We start from the raw sequence: 25,473 nt of genomic DNA, 5'->3' as shown, positions 1-25,473 counted from the left end.
CTTATTTCCAAATTCAGACTTAAATTGAAGAGAGTAGGGAAAACCACTAGACCATTCAGGTATAACCTAAATCAAATCCCTTATGATTATACAGTGGAAGTGAGAAATAGATTTAAGGGCCTAGATCTGATAGATAGAGTGCCTGATGAACTATGGACATTGTACAGGAGACAGGGATCAAGACCATCCCCATGGAAAAGAAATGCAAAAAAGCATAATGGCTGTCTGAGGAGGCCTTACAAATAGCTGTGAAAAGAAGAGAAGCAAAAAGCAAAGGAGAAAAGGAAAGATATAAGCATCTGAATGCAGAGTTCCAAAGAATGGCAAGGAGAGATAAGAAAGCCTTCCTCAGCAATCAATGCAAAGAAATAGAGGAAAACAACAGAATGGGAAAGACTAGAGATCTCGTCAAGAAAATTAGAGATACCAAGGGAACATATCATGCAAAGATGGGCTCAATAAAGGACAGAAATGGTATGGACTTAATAGAAGCAGAAGATATTAAGAAGAGATGGCAAGAATACACAGAAGAACTGTACAAAAAAGATCTTCATGACCCAGATAATCACGATGGTGTGATCACTCACCTAGAGCCAGACATCCTGGAATGTGAAGTCAAGTGGGCCTTAGAAAGCATCACTATGAACAAAGCTAGTGGAGTGATGGAATTCCAGTTGAGCTATTTCAAATCCTGAAAGATGATGCTGTGAAAGTGCTGCACTCAATATGCCAGCAAATTTGGAAAACTCAGCAATGGACACAGGACTGGAAAAGGTCTGTTTTCATTCCAATCCCAAAGAAAGGCAATGCCAAAGAATGCTCAAACTACCACACAATTGCACTCATCTCACACGCTAGTAAAGTAATGCTCAAAATTCTCCAAGCCAGGCTTCAGCAATACATGAACCATGAACTTCCAGATGTTCAAGCTGATTTTAGAAAAGGCAGAGGAAGCAGAGATCATATTGCCAACATCCACTGGATCATCAAAAAAGCAAGAGACTGCCAGAAAAAACATCTATTTCTGCTTTATTGACTATGCCAAAGCCTTTGACTTTGTGGATCACAATAAACTGTGGAAAATTCTGCAAGAGATGGGAATACCAGACCACCTGACCTGCCTCTTGAGAAATCTATATGCAGGTCAGGAAGCAACAGTTAGAACTGGACATGGAACAACAGACTGGTTCCAAATAGGAAAAGGAGTACGTCAAGGCTGTATATTGTCACCCTGCTTATTTAACTTCTCTGCAGAGTACATCATGAGAAACGCTGGGCTGGAAGAAGCACAAGCTGGAATCAAGATTTCCGGGAGAAATATCAATAACCTCAGATACGCAAATGACACCACCCTTATGGCAGAAAGTGAAGAGGAACTCAAAAGCCTCTTGATGAAAGTGAAAGAGGAGAGTGAAAAAGTTGGCTTAAAGCTCAATATTCATAAAACTAAGATCATGGCATCTGGTCCCATCACTTCATGGGAAATAGATGGGGAAACAGTGGAAACAGTGTCAGACTTTATTTTTGGGGGTGCCAAAATCACTGCAGATGGTGATTGCAGCCATGAAATTAAAAGACGCTTACTCCTTGGAAGGAAAGTTATGACCAACCTACCTCGATAGCATATTCAAAAGCAGAGACATTACTTTGCCAACAAAGGTCCGTCTCGTCAAGGCTATGGTTTTTCCAGTGGTCATGTATGGATGTGAGAGTTGGATTGTGAAGAAAGCTGAGCACCAAAGAATTGATGCTTTTGAACTGTGGTGTTGAAGAAGACTCTGTGAGTCCCTTGGACTGCAAGGAGGTCCAACCAGTCTATCCTAAAGGAGATCAGTCCTGGGTGTTCATTTTGGCCACCTGATGCAAAGAGTTGAGTCATTGGAAAAGATCCTGATGCTGGGAGGGATTAGAGGCAGGAGGAGAAGGGAACGACAGAAGATGAGATGGCTGGATGGCATCACCAACTCTATGGACATGAGTTTGAGTGAACTCCAGGAGTTTGTGATGGACAGGGAGGCCTGGTGTGGTGAGATTCATGGGGTCACAAAGAGTTGGACATGACTGAGCAACTGAACTGAATTGAACTGAACCTAAATTAGCTGGATCAGCTAGATCAACTAGATTAGCTGGATCAACTGAGAAGATCGCTGACAAGGGAAATGAACTCTCCAAGGTCCCACAGCAAGCTAGTGGCAGTGCTGGGGCAAGAATTAATCTAATTCCTTAAACTGCCACGTTCATTGTTTCCTTTGTGTACCTGTAGACAGACAGGATAGGGAGGCTTCCCAGAGGAAAAGAATCAGACATAGCTTTCTTAACACGAAAGAAGCCAGTTTAGACCTAAGCCATTTTGTGATCTAAACCTGGCCACAATGCTTGTCTTTGCAGAATAGGTCTCCATAGAAAATGATTTTAAGGGAATAAGGAAATTGAAGATTTTTTTTTTTAAAGAACCTCTGAGATCAAACCAGGAGATTGGGATTGACATACACGCACTGCTGTGTGTGCTGCTGTAAAGCACTGGAAGCTCAGTTCAGAGCTCTGTGATGACCTAGGGGTCGGATGGGGATGGGGTGGAAGGAAGGTCCAAGAGGGAGGGGATATATGTATGCATATAGCTACTTCAATTTACTTCATTGTATAGTACAAACTAACACAACATTATAAAACGATTATATTCCAATTAAAAAAAATTAAAAAACGGATAGCTATATAGAGGCCAGAAATATGACTTGACTATATTGGAGACAGTATATCAGTTGTAAAGACTCCCAGTTCAATTCCAAAAGTAAAGATCAGTCTGAAGCACATTCTTGAGCTGTTTTATAGGATCCAAACACCTACTGAGGACTCACTCAACCACCAGGCTGACTAGAATCTAAGAAGAGATGATGACCCTCCTGGTGCTAGTGGTAAAGAACCTACCTGCCAGTGCAGGAGACAAAAGAGACACGGGTTTGATCCCTAGTTTGGGACGATCCCCTGGAGAAGGAAATGGCAACCCACTCCAGTATTCTTGCCTGGAGAATTCCATGGACAGAGGAGCCTGGCGGGCTGCAGTCCAAGGGGTCGCAAAGAGTCGGACATGACTGAAGTGACTTAGCACTCCTAACTCCAGCCAACTAGAGCCTGGAGTCTGCCAACTTTGGCCCTAAGCCTATGCTGAATTCTTTGCTCAAGGCCCTTCATGAATACCAACGTACCCTTAGTGTAAAACTTCCCCCATTTCGAAATATCCTCAGTGTTCTTATTTGTTGCAAGTAAAAAAATCCTTCCTTCCTTCTGCCCTTTAGGTTGATTATATCTTCTGGCTCAACACACAACAAGAGGCAAACCCAGTTTTAAGGTAACGTTAGGGATCAGAAGATTTAACTGAGGCATCCTAAGAGAGGCTATTGGTGTCACCAGTCCCAGTATAAGCTGATGGATGGAATTCTATTGCAAGAACAACAATCATCCACGTAAAGATTTCTCCCAAATGGTACGTGTCAGGTAGGCTGGAATTGCCAGCTTGATGTAGTAGTAAATGTGGGAAAGGGGAGGAGTTATCTAGCCCTCTGTCTATTAAATCTGTTTATTTTTTGTTGTTCTTGCAATAGAATTCCATCCATCAGCTTAAATAGGGCTATTTAATAGCCCTATTAAATCTCTGTCTTTTAGTAGGATTGTGTCCCTGGGCTCTGACCTTCATAAGTGTTTCTCAGCTGTTTTCTTTCCTCCTTTAGTTGAGACAGGCAGGTTAAAGGGGATTAGAGATGGGGTTTTACTGTCCCCCAGAAAGGTTCAGTTCAGTTCAGTTTAGTCGCTCAGTCGTGTCCGACTCTTTGCGACCCCATGGACTGTAACCTACCATGCTTCTCCATCCATGGAATTTTCCAGCCAAGAGTACTGGGGTGGGTTGCCATTTCCTTTTCTAGAGGATCTTCCTGACCCAGAGATCGAACCCGGGCCTCCCTCATTGTAAGCAGACTCTTTACTGTCTGAGCCACCAGGGAAGTCCTTCCATTGAAGACAGGTTTGGTTAAAAGAACAGAATGCTCTGGATGTATTTCAAAGTAGGTACATTTTTCCTCCTCCTATAAGAAGCAGCACAGGATGTTTTACTTCCTCATTATTCCCTCAGAGAACCTGGTTGGGCTTCTGGAGTAAAAGTTATAAAAATGTGAGGACCCTCCTAATACTGAAACCTCCTCCAAACCCTCCCCCCCGACCCCGTGTTTATCTTGCAAGCCTGTCCAGTAATTTAGCAAACACAGCTGGAGTGATGGTACCAGGAATAGCTGCCTCAGTGGACTTCTACCCCAGGTAAGCCTGTCTCTCTAACTTTGGGGGTAATGATGTGTGCTGACTTCAGTTCTCTGGAGTATCTAAAAAAGTTGCTGCTTTTCAGTTGTTCAGCTGTGGGTTTTTTTTTTTTTTTGGTTGAGAAAATGAGAGAGAGGACTTTGAAGTTCTAGTTATATCAGACTGGAAACACAATGGGAGATTCTTATTTAAATTTTAATTTGAGTAAGATCAAAGAAATATATTTTTTAAATCTCTAGGTGACTCATTCCAGTTTTAACTTTTCTTTCAGAGCTTCCTTTATAAATTCTTATGGAATGATTACAATCTCCTTGTGAGAAAAAAAAAAATGGATAAATGGAAACCTCTATTAAATAGAGTTGGGAGACCAGAAGGGGAAGTTCTTATGTTCCATGACAACAGCAGAGCCATCCAGGAAGAAGACCACTCTCTCCTTTCCTGGCAAGGACTGTTTGTGGCAAGAACTCAGCCAAGGAAAAACTAGGGACTCTTTGTTAACTCTAGTCCTCTCAATTTCTTTTTTATCTCTATAAAAGCGTTCTCTTTCTCTTGCCCTGCTCACCATGGTGGTAGATCCCGAATTGCAATTCTCTGCAAACCTGTCTTTGCTGGAGAAATATCGCATAGTCTGCTTTGGGTCAACACTCTTGTGAAGTACTAAAGTACATGTGTTTCTGACCACCTGAGAAGGGAAAACCCAAAGGAGATTGGCAAGCAGAGGGAGCTGGTATTTGCTACAGACTTAAGAGGACCTGGTCAACACAACCTCTTGGCTGCTTTGGCAGTCACAGAATAAAGTTACGATAGTCCTGAAGTTTAAAAAAATAATAATATACACTCTTCTTCAACCTGAACAAATAAAAACACCATCCAAAGTGAAACCTAAAACTAAAACAATCATAAGCACTAATCTGTAAACATTAAAAAAAAGTTTTCCTTAATTTACAACTAAAATTTGCCTTCTAACTCCATATCAAAATTTCTAAGCTTTTTTTCTATTTTATATTATTTCCCCCCTCTTCTCTCTCCCTCTATCACCTTCTTATTCTCACTCTCATTCTTTATACTCATCCTCTATGACTTGTGTGGTTTGCAGTCTCTAGGATGGTCCACAGTAATCTGTGCCTCATATATGCCCTTGGGTAAGTAAGCCCCTCCCAACAAGTGTACTGACTGGGTGTTTTGTTTTGCTTTTTTACATTTCTTTTTAATTAGAGGATAATTGCTTTGCAATATTGTGATGGTTTTTGCCATATATCAACATGAATTGACCATAGGTATACATGTGTCCCCTCCCTCTTGAATCCCCTTCCCATCTCTTACCGCATCCTACCCCACTAGCTTGTCACAGAGCACCAGCTTTGGGTTCCCTGCATCGTACTTCTAATGAATATAATATAACAAAATTGATGCGCTGTCACTTTCTAGATGACATTACTAAAGACTGCGGCTTCTATCTTGGATGGTGGTTCTCTTGTTATCTGGGTTTGAGGGAAGCTGGATGCCAGCATGTGAGTTTCCTTTTAGTGCGACCAGGGGCCTTCACAGCAAGGAACATGTTGGGCTACAGCCAATGTGGACCTGAGGCCTGCCTGGAGCCATGTGAGCCTAGAACCTAGAACTGACTCTTTTCCCAGTCAAGCTTTGGTAATTGTGGGACGGAGGCACCCAGCCAAGCTGCCCTAGGTTTCCTGACCCACAGAAAATGTGAGATCATACAAGCTTGCTCTTAGAAGCCATTATTTTTGGGGGGTGATTTGTCATATAGACAATGAATATTCCTCTTTGTCCTGAGTCTTCACCATTCTGAGGAAACGAAAGTGAACAAAATATGAAATTCAAATATTCACAAGGTGATAGTAATAATAATTCACAATTGAAAAGCTGTTTATTCTTCAAATTATTTACATAAACTACTAGGTTTGAAGTTCTAAGATGTATGAACTCCAGAAATTCGTATGGTTAAGTTCTAACCCTCTGCACCTCAGCATGTGAGTTTATTTGGAAATATGATCATTTCAGATGTAATCAGTTAAGATGATGTCATACTGGAGTAGGACGGGCACTAAAGCCATTGACTGGTGGCCTTGTAAAAAAAGTAAAAGTCTGGGGGACTCAGACGTGCCCACAGAGAGAATATTGGGTGAAGACAAACAGGAAGGAGACAGCTAAAGACAACGAAAGAGGCAGAACAAATCTGTCCCTCACAGCCCTCAGGAGGAGCCAGTTTGCTAATCCCGTCCTCTGAAACATCTATCCCCCAAAACCGCAAGACAATACATTTCTATTGTTTAAACCACCTAGTGTATGGCACTTTGTTAGGATAACCCCGGCAGATGGAAAGTACATGCATTTTTTTACTTGATCCTCACAGAGCCCTGTAAGAAGAGAAGGTCACTTGTTATGTAAGATCTGTTTACATCTTTGTCTGGCGGTGTAAAAATCACAAGGCTTTCTTGAAGCTAGCTTTTGTCACTTATTTTTAAAGTACTAAGTTCTGGGAGCCACGTGATTCACTGTGTTCTCTCTCTCTATAAATAACAGCGCTTACTCTGCTTTTCAGCAGTTGCTGGACTTCAGCATGATTATGTCTCAGTTGCTCAACTATGTGGCCGTTTTGTTTTTCTGTGTCTCCAGAGCCAGCTCCCTGGATACCTTTATTGCAGCTGTTTATGAGCATGCAGTCATATTGCCTAATGTCACCCTCGTGCCAGTGTCTCCTGAAGAGGCCTTGGCAGTAATGAACCGGAATTTGGATCTTCTGGAGGGAGCAGTGACGTCAGCATCGAAGCAGGTACCATTTCTCAAGTGTGCTTCTGGCTCCTATGTAGAGAAAGGGTGGCATCCTAGTAGATAGAACCACTGTCAGGGTCAATTACACCTTTGAATGACCTATGTCTCAGGGTAGCCAAGACCTTGTTTTGCAATCAAAGTCCTCCCTGCTCCTAGTTTTTAGGGCAAAGACATTATTACATACTTCCCTAACAGTGAGAGCAACATTTGGAAAGCACAACTTGGTTATTATTAAGTGACAACAAATCTTAGAGGAACTTGCTATGAATTCAACTATTTTGTTGATTTTGTTGCTCTGTTTTTTTACAGGTGGAGGGTTGGAGGATAAATGGGTCAGGAATCAATAGCTGTTCTTAGAGTACTGGCATACTTTTGTGCTATTAAGAGTTTGTAGGTTAGTTTGTAACACCAAAACAAACTTAAGTTGCAAATTACTTACCAGTGTATATTATATACTTCATACTAATTACAAAAGTACATATGTTAGTGCTTAGTAAGTTCTTGAATTGAATGAAGGGTTAAGTTTGCATGTGTGGTTTGAATGAATGTGGTTGAAATAAATTATGCGTAGAGCAGGTAAAGATAAGGGATATATAAAGTCTGGTGAGAGTCATGAATGTATACATATAGCATGTATTTATCAACCTACATTCTTGTACATACAAAGATTTAAAAGGTTATTAAGAATTCTGAGGTTTTTTTCACCTTTAGTTCAACTGTTTCCTTAAAGGTCACATACACAGCAGCTTCCAGGGTGATTCTTCCACCAGAGTTGCCCAGGTGAGCTCAGGTTGTACCTCTAGGCCTGGCACCATTCAGATAACCATATCAGAGCTCCTTTCTGAGAAATGGGGATTGCATTTGTAGGGTATGAGGTGGGGAAGGCTGGAGCAGAAGAGTGAGTGATCAGTATCCTTACTCACTCAGGCAAGATAACTGGCCAAAGGTCAGGGAGGGGCTTTATTCAGGGAAGAGATAGGTTTATAGTTAACAACTGCAGCAGGTGGCAAGCCTGTGAGTAGCCTGGAAAAATATTAACAGCTATGAAATGATGAAAAAGTGACATAGAAATGATAACTGTGGGATTAGGAAATGAAAGTGGTTGGGCAAAGAAAATAAATTATAAATATATAAAAAAACAGAAGAATAAGATGAAAAAAAAAAAAAGCAAATTTTCTCAGCCACTCAGGTCCTCTTGCAGGCTTCCTCTTTTATTGTTTGCTTATTTGAATAATATATTGATTCTGCTTCATTTGTAACAGGGTGCACATATCATTGTGACCCCAGAAGATGGCATTTATGGTTTTAACTTCACCAGGGAATCTATCTACCCATACTTGGAGGATATCCCAGACCCTCAAGTGAACTGGATCCCTTGTAATAATCCTGACAGGTAAGGAAATGTATTATGGAGAATTTAACCATGAACATGAACTTAATCTGAGAAAACTTTGTAGATCATTGTATAAGCTTCACTATCATCTGTAAGTTTCAGGATAGTTTTATAATTTTTCATCTCCTACAAATATGTGTATTAAGAAAGTGAATATGAAGTTAGTGCTATAAGATGACATCAGAATCTAATTCCAATGTGAATTTCCACTGAGGGAATGAATCTGGAGAGATGATAGTATAACCTACTTAAGGTCACAGGGTGTTTGGTTAGAGGAAGAACCATATCCAAACTTTACTCTTCTGACTCCTTACCAGTGAGCAGAAAATTGCTTTCCTGTGTAGGTCTGTACTTTTAAAACAGTGTGAGAAAATAGTGAAACAGAGTCACATGTCAGCTTAATATTAAAATTTTCCCTTTCTCATCAATAAGATAGTTGGATAACATGAATGTATATGAAATTCTTAAAGCTTAAGATGAGGACCTAGGAGGTGGATAGAGCAGAATTGTGTCAGTGGTTATTTTATTTTTTAAATTATATGGCTGTTCTGGAGCTTAGTTGCTACATGCAGGATCAAGTTCCCTAACCAGGGATTGAACCTGGGCCCCTTGCATTGGGAACCTGGAGTCTTAACCACTGGACCACCAGGGAAGTCCCATATAAGTGGTTTAAATCAAATCTAGAATAAGAAATATGAAGTCTGATAAAAGTACACTATTACTTACAATATAAAGGAAAACATATGAACTATACATTTAAGAGAATCATGTCAGTTGACTCACATTTCCAAATGCACTATTGCTAAAATTGTAGGAATTCCTTTTTTGGAAAAGCTCTCAAAACCACACAAACTAACAACTATGTCTGCATATAGGGACACCTTGATTTTTGACAAAGTTCAATATTACTTACCTTAATATTAACAAACTATTTTAATTGCATTGCATCGCATCATAATTATTTCTTATTTAACCATGTCCCATGCTCAAGGTTCAGTTCTAAATGACAAGCCTTCTGTTCTCACTTCCATTAGGAATTGCCTTTCTTTCTTTCTGAATGACTTTTCCCTAGAACCAAATTTCCTAGGGCCTTATGAGAATTCCCACCAGGATGTTGCATTTGTTCCATTTCAAGAAGTTTGGTAGTCTTTCTTTTTTCCCATCAACCAATGACATCTCTGTTCTTGCTTTTATTTAACACAGTTTTTGAATACCTATTATGTCCAAGCACAGTTATGGACAGTGGAGTGAACAAAAAGAATTAAAAATCTTTGTCCTTTGGAGCTTATATTCAAGTGTGGAAACAGCCAATTGAAATTAAAAAAAAAAAGATATTGTTTAGTTATCTATCACCTGTCAACCTATCTACAATATGGGGTAGAAATAAATATTATAGGAAAAAATAAAACAGGAAAGATGAATATGGTGGAAAGAATGAGGTTTAAATTTTTATGTCACCAGAGGGCTTCTTGGTGGTATCTAAGCAAAACTTAAAGGAAGTGAGGGAGGAAATCATATGGGTTTCTGAGAAAAGAACCTTCCAGGCCAAGGGAATTCTAAATACCAAGGTTCCATGGTCAGAGTGCATATCTAGCATATTAGAAACAGCAACAAAGTTAGTGTGGTTGAAATGATGTGAAGAAGTAGGAGAAAAGTAGGAGATGGAGGCAGAAAGGCAGACAGATTGGAGGGCCCTGATAGTATAAGGATTCATGGGCCATGCTAATGACCTTGGTACTTAGGTGAGAAAGTAGCCATTGGTGAGTTTTGAGCAGAGAAGTGACATGCTCTGACTTCAGTTTTATAAGGATCATTCCTGTGTCCTCATGGAGACAAGCCTTCAGAAAGATCAGTAAAAATGCAGGAGATAATTTAAAAGCTATGAAGGTAAGCTAGGCAAAGAAATGCTGCTATTTGGATGAAGATGGTAGAAGTTTGAAGAGGGTTTTGAAGGGCACCAGCCCTGCTTTACCCTGTATCTCCCACCCTGCGCGTGGACAGCTCTGCATAGAATGCCTCTTCCCCAGACGCCCACATATCTAGCATGGTGTTCCCTGTAGTGGTGCGTGCCTCTGCATGCATCTTAAGTCACTTCAGTCGTGTTCAGCTCTGTGCGACCCTATGGACTATAGTCTGCCAACTCCTCTGTCCTTGAGGTTCTCCAGGCAAGAATACTGGAGTGGGTTACCATGCCCTCCTCCAGGGGATCTTCCCAACCCAGGGATCAAAGCCATGTCTTCTCCGGCTCCCACACTGCAGGCAGAATCTTTGCCACTGAGCCACCAGGGAAGCCTTTGTGTAGTTGTAGGACCCAACAGATATTTGCTGAATATTTCATGTACACTTTTTAAAAGTTAGTAAAAGTTGTCTTCCATAACTGACAGTTTTTATTATATTTTCAGATTGAATGCTTTGTCTTAGGAAATACACTTTAATTCTTCCATTTTACCTTCTCTATTCCCAGTAGACCGAAGACAGAGCTCTGCATTTATTCGATTCAGTTCAGTCACTCAGTCGTGTCCGACTCTGCGATTCCATGAACCGCAGCACGCCAGGCCTCCCTGTCCATCACCAATGCTCGGAGTCCACCCAAACCCATGTCCATTGAGTCAGTGATGCCATCCAACCATCTCGCACTCTGTCGTCCCCTTTTCCTCCTCCCCTCAATCTTTCCCAGCATCAGGGTCTTTTCAAATCAGTCAGATCTTCTCATCAGGTGGCCAAAGTATTGGAGTTGCAGCTTCAACATCAGTCCTTCCAATGAACACCCAGGACTGATCTCCTTTAGAATGGACTGGTTGGACCTCCTTGTAGTCCAAGGGACTCGCAAGAGTCTTCTCCATCACCACAGTTCAAAAGCATCAATTCTTCGGTGCTCAGCTTTCTTTATAGTCCAACTCTCACATTCATATGTGACCATTGGAAAAACCATAGCCTTAACTAGATGGACCTTTGTTGACAAAGTAATGTCTATGCTTTTTAATATGCCATCTAGGTTCGTCATAACTTTCCTTCAAAGGAGTAAGCGTCTTTTAATTTCATGGCTGCAATCACCATATGCAGTGATTTTGGAGCCCAGAAAAATAAAGTCAGCCACTGTTTCCACTGTTTCCCCATCTATTTGCCATGAAGTGATGGGACCAGATGCTATGATGTTAAATTTCTGAAAGTTGAGCTTTAAGCCAGCTTTTTCACTCTCCTCTTTCACTTTCATCAAGAGGCACTTTATGCCATAACGGTGGTGTCATCTGCATATCTGAGGTGATTGATATTTCTCCCGGCAATCTTGATTCCAGCTTGTGCTTCCTCTATCCCAGCGTTTCTCATGATGTACCCCTTCATAGAAGTTAAATAAGCAAGGTGACAAGATACAGCCTTGACGTACTCCTTTTCCTATTTGGAACCAGTCTGTTGTTCCATGTCTAGTTCTAACTGTTGCTTCCTGACCTGCATATAGGTTTCTCAAGAGGCAGGTCAGGTGGTCTGGTATTCCCATCTCTTTCAGAATTTTCCACAGTTTGTTGTGATCCACAAAGTCAAAGGCTTTGGCATAGTCAATAAAGCAGAAATAGATGTTTTTCTGGAACTCTCTTGCTTTTTCCATGATCCAGTGGATATTGGCAATATGATCTCTGGTTCCTCTGCCTTTTCTAAAATCAGCTTGAACATCTGGAAGTTCACGGTTCATGTATTGCTGAAGCCTGGCTTGGAGAATTTTGAGCATTACTTTACTAGCGTGTGAGATGAGTGCAATTGTGTGGTAGTTTGAGCATTCTTTGGCATTGCCTTTCTTTGGGATTAGAATGAAAGCAGACCTTTTCCAGTCCTGTGGCCACTGCTGAGTTTTCCAAATATGCTGGCATATTGAGTGCAGCACTTTCACAGCATCATCTTTCAGGATTTGAAATAGCTCAACTGGAATTCCATCACTCCACTAGCTTTGTTCATAGTGATGCTTTCTAAGGCCCACTTGACTTCACATTCCAGGATGTCTGGCTCTAGGTGAGTGATCACACCGTCGTCATTGTCTGGGTCATGAAGATCTTTTTTGTACAGTTCTTCTGTGCATTCCTGCGACCTCTTCTTAATATCTTCTGCTTCTGTTAGGTCCCTACTATTTCTGTCCTTTATTGAGCCCATCTTTGCATGAAATGTTCCCTTGGTATCTCTAATTTTCTTGAAGAGATCTCTAGTCTTTCCCATTCTGTTATTTTCCTCTATTTCTTTGCATTGATCGCTGAGGAAGGCTTTCTTATCTCTCCTTGCTATTCTTTGGAACTCTACATTCAAATGTGTATATAAAGGGCTTGGAAAATATTATGGATTAGGTGAGAAGCAGATTCAGGCTAACATAAGCAAAATGCATTTTTAAACTCCAAATCAAAACTTTTGGTCTAACAAAGAATTTTGGAGCCTTTCTGGGTATAACAAAGAGTCTGAACAATTAGTTTAGATGGAAATAGATTAGAATATATGCTACCCTTTCAAAATTAATATAGACAAGAGGAAAATATGCAATCACAGCTGTTTTATAAATCCAGAACAGTAGGCTTCTATTTCATGTGCCTATTCTACCACTTAGAGTATTTGAAAAGATTTGAGATAAATATGTTTCAAATGGTTTAATGTCTCATATTTATATCTGTGCATTTCAGATATTAATTTAAGCAAGTGAAGGTAAATATTATTAAATGGTCATTTTATATAGATGCATTAAAATAATAATTTTTAAAAGATGTTTTCTATCCTTGTTGGTTTTTTCAAGGATATGTTTTGTGGGTCATTGCTACGGTTTTGATTATATTGCCAGCAGATGGCACCAAATTTTCATTCTTCCAACAGTTATCACAGTTTTGTCACATATTCTTTAGTACCTTCTATTAGCCATTTATTATTTTAGTGTTAATGCCAATAAGGAATAAATATGGCTATATGTTATATATTCTGAGGTCTTACTGTTCAAAATTGTGTTTTAATTGCTTTACTGGGACAACTACTGGTAACATGATAAGGAATAAAGAAATCAAGCATTAACAAATATTTCAGTATTTCTGTTTTTCCATAGAGGCTGTTACTGCTCTAGTCCAACCCTTATTGCTTCTAAACTGAACTATGATAACAGCTTCCTAGTGATTCCCCACATTTATACTCTGATATTCTAGTACATTCTATGTTCCGATGCCCTATTAATCTTGAAGAATATTCATATCATTTGACTTCTGTTCTCAAAACACTTGGAAAAGATTTCTTAACCTCTTATGCAGAGTTCTTCTCCTATGACCCAAAATGCATCTCTAAAATTCCCTTTTTTTCCCCTGAAGATGCTATTGCATCTTGAACAAGTTTCCTGAACAAGATTTCCCTTTTCTACTGCCAAGGCTTTTTTTTCTCCACTTAAAAAAAGTGAGGTAAAATACACATTACATAAAATTTACCGTCTTAGCCATCCTTAAATGTGGTCAGTGGTATTAAGTACAAACACGTTGTTGTGCAGCCATCACGTCCTCTTTCTCCAGAACTCTTTTCATCAAGCAAAACTCAAACTCTATACCCATTAAACAGGCACGCCTCTTGTGCAGCACATACGCTAAAACTGGAACAAGACAGAGAAGATTAGCATTGCCCCCTGTCCATGGATGGCATGAAAATCCCTGAAGCATTCCATATTTTTGGAAATGAAAGGGGGGACTTTATAACCAATACCACAGAAATACAAGGGATCATAAGAACAATTATATGCAACAAATTGTACAACTTGGAAGAAACGGATGAAGTCCTAGAATTAGGTAGAAAGATAGGATTCTCGGTGCCTTCTTCCTATAATCATCTTACTTCCAAGACGTTGTTCTATCATTCAGAATACTTTTTAATGCCATTTTTCTTTCAGGCATGGGTTTAGCAAACAGGAGATATGGGTCTTTGTCCCAGAATATCTATAAGATGTGATATACATTATGAAGTGAAAGTCATTCAGTCGTGTCCGACTCTTTGCGGCACTATGGACTGTAGTCTGACAGGCTTCTCTGTCCATTGAATTCTCCTGGCAAGAACACTGGAGTGGGTAGCCATTCACTTCTTCAGGGGATCTTCCCAACCCAGCTCCCCTGCATTGCAGGTGCATTCTTTACCAGCTGTGTGACCAGGGAAGCCTAAGATGAGCATATACATAAATATATTAATTATAGATATGATAAATGCTATGAAAAAAATGCATAGCCCAGAATCTCATCATAGAATAGTTTTCTACAACCAAATTGCCACAAACATGTACTTCCTCTGAAGTTTCTGTGTTAATCTTTCCCTTCTATCTATGCTATTTAGAATTTATTTTTGTGTTTACATATATATTCAAGAAACTATCATTCTGAATTTTATTAAAAGCTAAGCTTTATGTTTTTTTTTCCTCTTCCAATGAATATATAACAGATTTGGTCACACCCCAGTGCAACAAAGACTCAGCTGTCTGGCCAAGGATAACTCCATCTACATTGTGGCAAATATCGGGGACAAGAAGTCATGCAACGCCAGCGACCCTCAGTGTCCCCCTGACGGTCGTTACCAATACAATACTGATGTGGTGTTTGATTCTAAGGGAAAACTGGTGGCACGCTACCATAAGGTAGAATTTATTTGCAAATAATTCAATTACTGAATGCTTAACAAAATAAAGTGAACAAGAAGGGAAACAATCATTATTGCTGATAATAAGCTCATTTTAAAAACAGTATAAACAAAGCACAGAAAGTAATGATTATTTGTGATAAGATCCTAGAAAAAGGATATTTCCTGTACATTTAGGAACACAGGAGTGTGTCATTAGAAGTGTGTGGGAGTCAATAGGAGTGACCTGACTTGAAATAAAATGTTGCCTTTTGGACTTATCCTTTTTTTTTTTTAATGATGGATGGTCATTTTCCTTTAAAAAAAAAAAAAACATTTATTCATTCATTTTTGACTGCACTGGGTCTTTGTTGCTGCATGTGGGTTTTTTTCCAGTTATGGTGAGTGGAGGTTACTCCTTGTTGCAGTGTGCAGGCTTCTCACTGCAGTGGCTTCTGTTGCAGAGCACGGGCTTTAGAGCACTGGCTCCGTGGCTGTGGTGCATAGACTTGATTGCCCTGTGGCATGTGGAATCTTCCTGGACCAGGGACTGAACCAACAGAGAAGCCCTACATTTTGTACTTTTCATGACATGACCTGGCAAAGGGTAAAGCTAGAATGAAAAACTTACCAGTCTTGTTTTCAAAGAGAAAAGGAGCAAAGTTCTTTGTCTGCAGAAAATTGTTAAGTGCACTTGGCAAATAGAAGCTATCTATCATTTCTCTTTTATGTCTTATATAATAATATTCAAGAAGGTGTTAATAGATAAGGATTTCCTTATACATATCTATCAAATGTGGAACCTGAGCCAAAGTTTCCTATCAGCATAGTCATCTCTAATTCTCTAACGTTCTTTCCCTGTGGAGACAGTGGTCATAGATGAGGTTGGCACAGTTTAATAAATGTGAGCTTGAACTTTTTTAGATGCCATGACATCTGGGCCAACTTCTTTAAAGAGATTTCCCCCCATCATCTTCTGTTTATCGCAGCAAAATCTTTTCTTGAATGAAGATCAATTCAATGCACCCAAGGAACCTGAGGTCGTGACTTTCAACACCACCTTTGGAAAGTTTGGCATTTTCACGTGCTTTGATATTCTCTTCCACGATCCTGCTGTGACTCTGGTGAGAGATTCCCGTGTGGACACCATACTCTTCCCAACAGCTTGGATGAATGTTTTGCCACATTTGTCAGCTATTGAATTCCACTCAGCCTGGGCTATGGGCATGAGAGTCAACTTCCTAGCATCCAATCTACATTACCCCTTGAAGAAAATGACAGGTAATGTGTAGTCTTTAAGATTTTGATGTAATCAAAAAGGAAAAAAATATGTTTTCTAGCTAACATGTACTCCTTAACAAAATTCCTCCAACTGTTAATGTTTGCATATATAGCTGGTGACATGCTGTACAATCAATCTCAACCCAAATTGTTTCATAAACTGGTTTAGTTTTATTTAACTTGAATATACACTCTTTTTCTTTTTTTCAAAATTCACCACTTCTTACATGAAATTTTCTTCTTGGATTCTTTGTGTCATACTTTACTGGATTTCACCTCATCTGTCTGACTTTATCAGTATATTTTACTGAAATTAATGAAAGATACAGCTTAGAAGAAGTAAAATGTTCATATGAGTTTAGAATATAACACCCATGCAACTCCTTTTTGTTTTACTGTTTTAAATGTCATTTCCAGGGAGTGGAATCTATGCACCTGATTCTCCACGAGCATTTCATTATGATATGAAGACAGAGGAAGGAAAACTCCTCCTCGCACAACTGGACTCCCACCCACACCCCACACCGGTGGTGAATTGGACTTCCTATGCCAGTGGTGTAGAAGCCCACTCAGTGGGAAACCAGGAATTTACAGGCATCATCTTTTTTGATGAATTCACCTTCTTGGAGCTCAAAGAAATTGGAGGAAATTACACAGTTTGTCAGAGAGATCTCTGCTGTCATCTAAGTTACAAGATGTCTGAGAAAAGATCAGATGAAGTTTATGCCCTGGGGGCATTTGATGGACTACATACTGTTGAAGGGAGCTATTATTTACAGGTAATGATTGCTTTGGTGGCAGAGGAATTACTGGATAAAACACAGGACACCCAGTTAAATGTGAATTTCAAAAACAATGGATTACTTTTATTATGAGTATGTCCTGCTTTGGTATTTATGTGTATACTAAAAAAAATGGCTGTTTACTTGAAATTTCCTTTTAGTTGGGTATCCTAAATTTTTATTTGCTAAAACTTTTGATCTTAAATGTCAGTCCAATGCTTGCTCATTTTGGCAAACATTTCTTGAATGCCAAACACATACCAGATATATATTCAGCACTAATGAGATGAAGATGAGTAAGTATGGACCCTCCTCTTGAGGAATTTAGTAGCCGAGAAAGACAGATGGCCATAGTTTCAGTATAGGTTGGCATGTGATTGAACAAAGAAGTCACATTTTGCTGTAATAATACTAAAGAGCTACATTTAGTCTAATTTGGAGATCCAGGAAAGTTTCTGAAGACATGATGCTTGAGTTTGTGCTATTTTATCCAGGTGAAAAAAAGTGGGAGGGAATTCAAGATAAGGTGAAGAGCCTGAGCAAGGGGGTGGATGTGTCAAAAAGCAGGGTGTACAGAAATGAGCAAACAGTTGAGTCACTAAAGTGTTAGCATAAGAAGCAAGGATGGATGGAAGATGAGCATAGAGCCAGGATCACACCCTGCAGGACCTTACCTGTCATTCCTAAGATGTGGACTTTGTTCTATCAATGATGGTTTCTGCCAGAAGGTGTTCAGCAAGGGAATGATGCTGTCACAACTGTTTATGAGTACACCGTTTTGGTTGCACCGTGGATCATGAAACATAGGGCAAAATGACTAGTGGTATTATTAAAATAGTCCTACTAGGGCTTCAACCAAGATTATGTTCATATGAATAAAATCAGGATATGGAGTCAAGAAATATTTAGAAAACCAATCTTAGTAGCTGATTTGAGATGGAACAGGAAAACAGAATGAAGGGTCTAGAATGTACCAGCTTTTTGGCAAGATGGATAAATGGGATGCTTTGACGGATCAGGATTCGAGAGGAGGAGCAGATTGGATGGTAGTGGGAGAGATGGTAAATTCAGCTTTGGATGTGTGGGCTTTTCATTACTTTGGGGACATTCAGTTGTATCCAATAGGCTATTGAATGTAATATGACACTTAAGGGAGATATTAGATTTAGAAATACAGTTTTGAGAATCAGCAGGAAAAAAGTTGTAATAAACCCACAAGAAAGAGTGAATTGCAAAAATCGACTAATGGTAAAGAATAGTGAGCTAAAGGTGAAATCTTTTGAAGCTCCTGTGTTTGGGCAGGAAATAAACAGAAGAATAGGAACCTGCAATTATGACTGAGAAATAAAGGAACATTTAAAGAGAACTCTTATCAAAGGTAAGGTAAGTAGAGACTCTCAGAAGGAGGAAACTGAAGTGTATTTGTGCAATAGGTTTACCATTATTGCATGAATAATATATAATTTTGTTGGAATCTCCTGGGCTCAGAATGATAGAGTGAAAGACAGATTACAGTGGGTTGAAAAGTGAGAAGTAAGTGAGGATATTGAAAGGATGAGTGAATCAATCAATGCACTTCAAAAAGGGTATCTGATTCAGGAAGAAAGGAAACAAGATAGGAGCTAGCCAGAGAACTCATAATGCTGTTTCTGTTTTTCCAATAGATGAAAGAAACTTGATTATCTTTATAGGCCTAAGAGAAAGAGCAACAAAAAAGGAAAGGATGAAAATGTGGGAGGAATCAATATTCCTTCTCAGAGCTCTGAGGTGCTAGAAGAAAGGGGGAAAAAATGCTATCAAGAACACAGGTAGAAAAAATCCAATGATTGGAAACTAGTTTAAAAAATTATGTTGTAGAAAAGCATCTATTGCCACATGAATATTATATATTACATGGCATATTGACATATATTGCATTATATTTGTGGTACATATGTGTGGTATTTTATTGCCATACTGCTTTTTAAAATAAAAAATTGGGATATATTATTTTTTATTATTTATGATCTATTTTAGGTTTAAAGAAATGATTATAAAACAAGACAGCATTCTTTCGACTCTTCCTCTCTTTTCCCTCCTTCCCTCTCAGTCTTATCTGCCTCTCTGCCTGCCCCAGAGTCTTGACTCCACTTGAGGAGATCAGCCATAGGTCTCTTCTTAGTGTTGGGAGGTTGCTTAGTGCTCCAAGTAAAACCAAGAAGCTCTCTGTTATTATTGCTGAACAGTGATCCTTCAGCTAAGCCACTGGTGCCAGACAGGCTTTTAAATTTAAAATTCTAAATTTAGAAAATTTCTTCACGTGTATGATGACCTTTTTTTCTTCTTTCTTTTTAACTGAAACTGTTTGAAAACTCTGAACATGTGGTTGATACTTGCCAACTTTAAGCTTCATGGGGGGACAGTCTAGCTGGGCTTTTTACTAGAAGAATCCCTGAAGCAAATGTCTTTAGAGACTTCCTTTGGGGATGATTCAGTTTCCCATATTTCAAAATTCTTCTAATTCCTTTACTGAATAAGTTTGCTTAATTTAGCAAATAAAAATACAGGGTGCCCCAGTAAATTCAAAATTCAGATAAACACAGATTAAAAAAAAAAATGCCCAGGTAATAGTTGGGACATATTTATACTAAAAACTGGTTTTGGTATTTTTAGTTTACCTAAACTTCAGATTTAACTGGGACTCCTGTCCTGTAATTTATTAGGAAACCCTGTTCCTGAAGGAAAAAATGCCTTTTTAACAGAATGTAGAGAGTCAGCAGCTGACTCATTGTAAAAGTCCCTGAAGCTGGGAAAGATTGAGGGCAAAAGGAGAAGAAGGTGTCAGAGGATGAGATGGCTAGATGGCATCATCAGTGCAATGGACCTGAACTTGGGCAAACTTCAGAAGATGGGGAGGGACAGAGAGATCTGGCATGGTGCAGCCCATGGGGTCACAAAGAGTTGGAAATGACTGGGTGACTGAACAACAAGAGAATCAAGTTGGGGAAATGCAGGGTAGAAGGGCATGGTATCACTATTCAGTATGACTCATTCAAAAAATCCCCTTACTAAGTCTTCCAGAGTCTCCATCTAAACATTGTCTGCTTTACCCTCTCTGGTAATAAAGGTTCTATCTTTTATGGAACTGGGGAAGGGTCGTTGCTCATCCATGTCTGGAGACTCAGCATTGAGGCACCCTTAACAACTTCCTACCAGTTTTCCTTTCATTAAACACCCCAACATACTCTCAGTTACTGAGATACCTAGTACTCCTGGGGATGGAATCTTTTGAGTATTCTGCAGTGTGAAAGCAAAAATGAAAGTCACTCAGTCATGTCCAGCTCTTTGTAACCTCATAGGTTGTACCACCAGGCTCCATGGAATTATCCAGGCAAGAATACTGGAGTGGGTAACTATTCCCTTCTCCAAAACATCTTCCTGACCCAGGGATCCAACTGCACTGCAGGCAGACTCTTTACCATCTGAGCCACGAGGAAGCCTATTCTGCAATGTAGACAGGTTGATTCTAGGCTTTCCCCATGCTAATTCAGGAGACTCCATTTCAATACCTGGATTGGGAAGACCCCCTAGAGAAGGGTATGGCAATCCACTCCAGTATTCTTGCCTGGGAAATCCCATTCACAGAAGAGACTGGCAGGCTACAGTCCATGGGGTTGCAGAAGAGTTGGACACAACTTAGCAACAAACCTTCCAAATATTCCTTTGTATATATGTACCACATATTTTTATCCAATGGTCTATTTATAGGTATGTGAGTTGCTTCCTCAGTTACCATTTTTGTGTCAACACCCAAACTTCTAAACTTTTGCTATAGTCTGTCTTCCTCCTGTTCTCCTAATCTTGTGGGTCCAGATCTTCCACAATAATAATAATGTTTGTTTTAGTAGGATTGCAAGGGAAAAAAATAGAAGCATGTATTCATGTACCTTTACGTGAAAGTTATTTGTATCTCATCTTGACACACTTGCTAGAAAACACTTGCTCTCCAACTTCAAATATGGAAGGAGGAAGACCAGTTAAGGGACATTGCTTTAGTCAGGCCATAAACGAAGGTAGCTTGGAGTAAAATTTTGAAGATGCAGTATAGATGGAGATAAGTGAAGAAGGTTCTTCCTTTTGGGGGTTTTGCATCCACATGGTGAGATGATTCATACACTTAGATTTACACACAGATAGCTTTGTAATATAGTGTAGTATAGTATAACTAAGTCAGATAACAAAAGCACTTTCAGCCCTTGCTCAGGTGTAGGGTATGTGACTGCCAGTTCATGAATTGTCTCTAGATTAACTCTAGGGTTCTCTACAACTTTAAAGTTCCTTCTTTATTAGAAATAGGTGATAAGATAGAAATTAAACTAGTGTTTAAACTTGTTAAAAATAATTGAACACTCTTGATTTCTAAAAGCATGGCTAACTTGAAAACAGTAAGGTATAATTGTTCATGGCTATAGACCAAGGACCTATGATTTCTTTATGTGGTTTAATCTTTTTACAGTGAATTGCAGAAATAGATGTAAGAGATGAAAGTTTGATCCCTGGGTTAGGAAGATCCCCTGGAGGAGGGCACAGCAATCCACTCCAGTATTCTTGCCTGGAAAATCCCATGGACAGAGGACCCTGGTGGGCTTATGGTCCACAGGGTCACAAAGAGTCAGACACAACTGAAGTGACTTGCCATGTACACAGAAAGCATTAGGGCTTGAAGTCCTTTTTTCTTTTTTGCTAATTGCAGTAATATTCAGCAACGAAGCAGATTAGTCTAATGAGGAAGCAATATAACAAAAGGACACAGACATTTTTTTCTTGATCAAGAGAGTGTTTCAATTGGCTTTCCTAAGACTTAACTGTTTTTAAACTTACTGTTCTCTTATTCTGTTCCTAGATTTGTACTCTGCTGAAGTGTAAAACAACAGACTTACACACTTGTGGTGACTCAGTTGAGACTGCTTCCACCAGGTTTGAAATGTTCGCCCTCAGTGGCACGTTCGGAACCCAGTATGTCTTCCCTGAGGTGTTGCTGAGTGAAATTCAGCTTGCACCTGGAGAATTTCAGGTACAAACCTTAGCTTAATATTGATAAATCATTTTATGTAAGAAGTAGCATCTTTTGAATAGAAAACCTGCCCAAGTGCTTCCAAATATCATGAAAATCTTAATTTAGAGAGAGTAAAATTGGACTTAGGGCTCATCAAGGACATGGAGCATGTGGAATCTCTTGTCTAAAAGTCCTTTAGAGCAGCAGTCCCCAAACTTTTTGGTACCAGGGACTGGTTTCATGGAAGGCAACTTTTCCATGGACCATTGGGGTAGTAGGGGGGATGGTTTTGGGATGCTACTGAACAACAACAAAAAAGCACATGACACTGTGCACTTTATTTCTATTATTATTACATCATTTCCACCTCAGATCATCAGCCATTAGATCCTGGAGGTTGGGGACCCCTATTTTAGAGAATAACTAGTGTAAAGAAATATATTTTACTGTGGGGACTTCAGGGAGTGGGCTGGACTGTTTAAGGTCTATCAAGTAGAAAGAAGACTAGAGAAGAGTTGCAGGACCAGTCCTACCAGAGGAAGCCTCCTTGTTTAGGGGAGGGATGGCCTAGAACAGTTGAAAAGAATTCTTTTCATGGTGTGTTCGAAGGCCCTGGGTGACCATCCAGAAAAGGAAAGAAAGAAAAGCTGAAGAATTGGATAGTGGCTGAACTGGCAAGAAGCAACCCTTTTAAAAAGAATACGCCAGAAGTAATTTCTTCTTGCACAAGTGTTCTGTTCAGCCACATTCTCCCACTGACTGTACCTGCAGGTGCCACTCTTCCTCCCCTTTCTTGGTCCAAACAGTTACTGTGGGGAGTTGAGGACAGTGGGCAGATAGGGAGGCTGTGATGAGTATGAGGGATGACAGAAGCTCAGCTCAACGCCCCTTAGTCAAGCTCTCCTGAGCCTTTGGAGGAGTCTTTCTTGCTTGAGCGAACAAGAGTTCTCTCATACATTCTCAAATCCATTGTTTTGTGTTTATTAACTCATGGGATGCCTTCTCAGATGAGTAAATTGTAAGATGTAGAATACAGACATTTCAGTAAGTACCAATTCTATAGCTCCAATTTTTCTCTGTACCTTTCCAAGTATTTCAGATGCAGTAGAATATGGCCATTATTTTCATTGTTTCTTCATCCAGTTGTACTGAATTTTAAGAGTGTGTTGTGAGGTTGTACAACTGAAAGTTATTCTCAGTCAGCTTCCCTGTGTTTTAATTAGGTATCGAGTGATGGACGCTTGTTCAGCCTGAAGCCAACATCTGGACCTGTTTTGACAGTGACTCTCTTCGGAAGATTATATGAGAAGGATAGTGCACCAAATACTTTATCAGACCTCACGACACAAGCGCTAAGGGTAATGTTCATAGTTATAATACTTATTGTGTACTCATTATATTGGTAGAATATTTAAACTTTCTATTTTTATTTTGGATAATTTTAAAAATAACAAAAATGAAAAGAAGAATGTGTCTGGGATTTTGCTAATAGTGCTCATGATCATTCATATCAATGAATTGCTAATACATTTTTTTCTCTTGTTTAGAAACACACACACACACACACACACCAGACAATATAAAGTAGATAAAGTGATAAAATTTTGAAAAAGAACAACAGTTATACCCATCTGTTAGGTTTTTTTTTTTTTTAGTGAGTATTAAATAAGTTACTACAGTTAAAGTGTTTAGACAACTTCCCAGCTCATGGTAAGTATTGTATATATGTTAACTTTTACAATGTTATGGGACTGTCACAGGAAAACCAATTGTGATGTATTTATTGCTAAACTCCTATCATCCCTGATTGGTTAAAGTGCATATGTTTTCTAATAGTTCAGCCACTCTGTATATTTTGATTAGAAAGTCAAGAAACTCAAAAGCCAATTGGGTGTGGCTTGAATAGCTAGCACTAATGTATCCCAGAGAGCAGCTGAGCTTACATCTAGAAACCTACTCGAGAGCCTGAAGATTTTTTATATGCTTTTCAGTGGTGATTGACTGCTTATTTAGAGCTTTGCCTGTCTTGTCAACCTGTAAGCAAATTAATAGGGTGACTATAAAGTAGATGTTTATCAAATCTGGCTTCATAATGGCCTGTGAGCTAAGAAAGGTTTTCAGGTTTATGAAGATTTGAAAAAGAAAATTAAAAGAAGACTAATATTTTGTGACACATGAAAATCATTTGAAATTCAAATTTCTGTCTCCATACCTAAAGTGTTATTGAAGAAAGCCATGTTCATTAGTTCAGTACTGTTGATGGTGTTTTTCATGATGCAGTGTGGAACTGAGTATTTGTGATGGAGACTGTATAGACTACACGGCCAAAGAAGCTGAAAATATTTACTACCTTTACAGAGAAACATTGCCATCTCCTGCTCTAAAGTATTAAAGAACAATGCATCTTAGTATTGAAAACCAATAAGGGCAAATTATCCTTGAGTCTTTCTTATTCTTCCACCCAAAGAGAAATAAAATATTTTCATTTGCTTTCTGTTACATTAACATCACAAAAAGATTACCTTGATTAACTTATGACCAAATATGTCTAATAGGCTAATATCCCAAACAAGTGAATATAATTTTATAAACATGATTAATATTCAATCATTCTAAGATACCACATCATAGTCTTTTGTTGCATTTGGTATTTACTGACATTTCTGAAAGAAATAACATTTTTTATTTTATTTTTTAATTAAACAATTTTAATGAAAGTATAATTCCTTTACAATGTTGCATTAGTTTTTAGTTCCTAGTTATTAAATTTTCCTGGAGATCATTTAAGAATTGCTCATATTAATATACTGTCTGATATTTTTTCCTGTGACAAATTTGCTACATTGTCTTTAAATGATTTTTTTTTTTAGTTAAACATTGCAGCAGTGAATTTACTCTAAAAAAATGCCATTTACTACATTCATACCCAGCTCTGGTTATTTTCACTCTGGATTTCTTTAATGAATATAGATTTTTTAATGATAGTTTTGATGTGCTTTTTAACTGTAATTTTTATTTCTTCTGCTGAAAGTATTTGTGATGCTCACTTGATACCAACAGCTCAATCCAAAGACAGACGCGTGGAAAAGTAAATAAGGTCTAACGTGAAACAGTGCTGAATGGGAAGGCGGAAAGAAAAAAGCAGCAGAGGAAAACCATGAGGATTCTTCATAATTTAATAAAAATATGGCACTTTCCTTAAAAACTAAAAATGAAGCCTCTTATAATGGATGATAATGCAAAAGACGCGTGTTCATTCCTACATTTGCATGCACACACACAGA

The 25,473-nt window shown here is 38.9% G+C and overlaps 1 protein-coding gene and 1 pseudogene across 9 annotated transcripts; both read left to right on the top strand.

Annotated features, from left to right (window-relative positions):
* The first annotated feature begins 3,298 nt into the window (after positions 1-3,298).
* Positions 3,299-25,401, top strand: LOC147366149 (pantetheinase). 9 transcript variants are annotated; one of them, XR_015133194.1, is made up of 11 exons: positions 3,299-3,346; positions 4,124-4,305; positions 6,943-7,099; positions 8,361-8,491; positions 14,918-15,110; positions 16,081-16,372; positions 16,790-17,151; positions 22,037-22,207; positions 23,413-23,547; positions 23,845-23,899; positions 25,250-25,401. XR_015133194.1 is itself a non-coding variant. In XM_086317890.1 (10 exons), exons 2-10 carry the CDS (start codon positions 4,265-4,267, stop codon positions 25,283-25,285), a joined length of 1,518 nt encoding a protein of 505 aa, XP_086174016.1. In that variant the 5' UTR covers positions 3,299-3,346; positions 4,231-4,264; the 3' UTR covers positions 25,286-25,401. The 9 variants fall into 9 exon arrangements, 7 of the variants coding, with proteins under 7 accessions (XP_086174016.1, XP_086174015.1, XP_086174019.1 ...); XM_086317890.1 differs by lacking the exon at positions 23,845-23,899 and having other exon boundaries at positions 4,231-4,305; XM_086317889.1 differs by lacking the exon at positions 23,845-23,899.
* Positions 14,065-14,162, top strand: LOC147366150 (U6 spliceosomal RNA; annotated as a pseudogene).
* Positions 25,402-25,473: the final 72 nt, after the last annotated feature.

The sequence above is a fragment of the Bos grunniens genome, chromosome 9, assembly GCF_055505025.1.
Source record: "Bos grunniens cultivar Pamir isolate PY7600 chromosome 9, Bosgru_T2T1.0, whole genome shotgun sequence".
NCBI lineage: Eukaryota > Metazoa > Chordata > Mammalia > Artiodactyla > Bovidae > Bos > Bos grunniens.
This window is presented reverse-complemented; position numbering and strand designations above follow the sequence as displayed.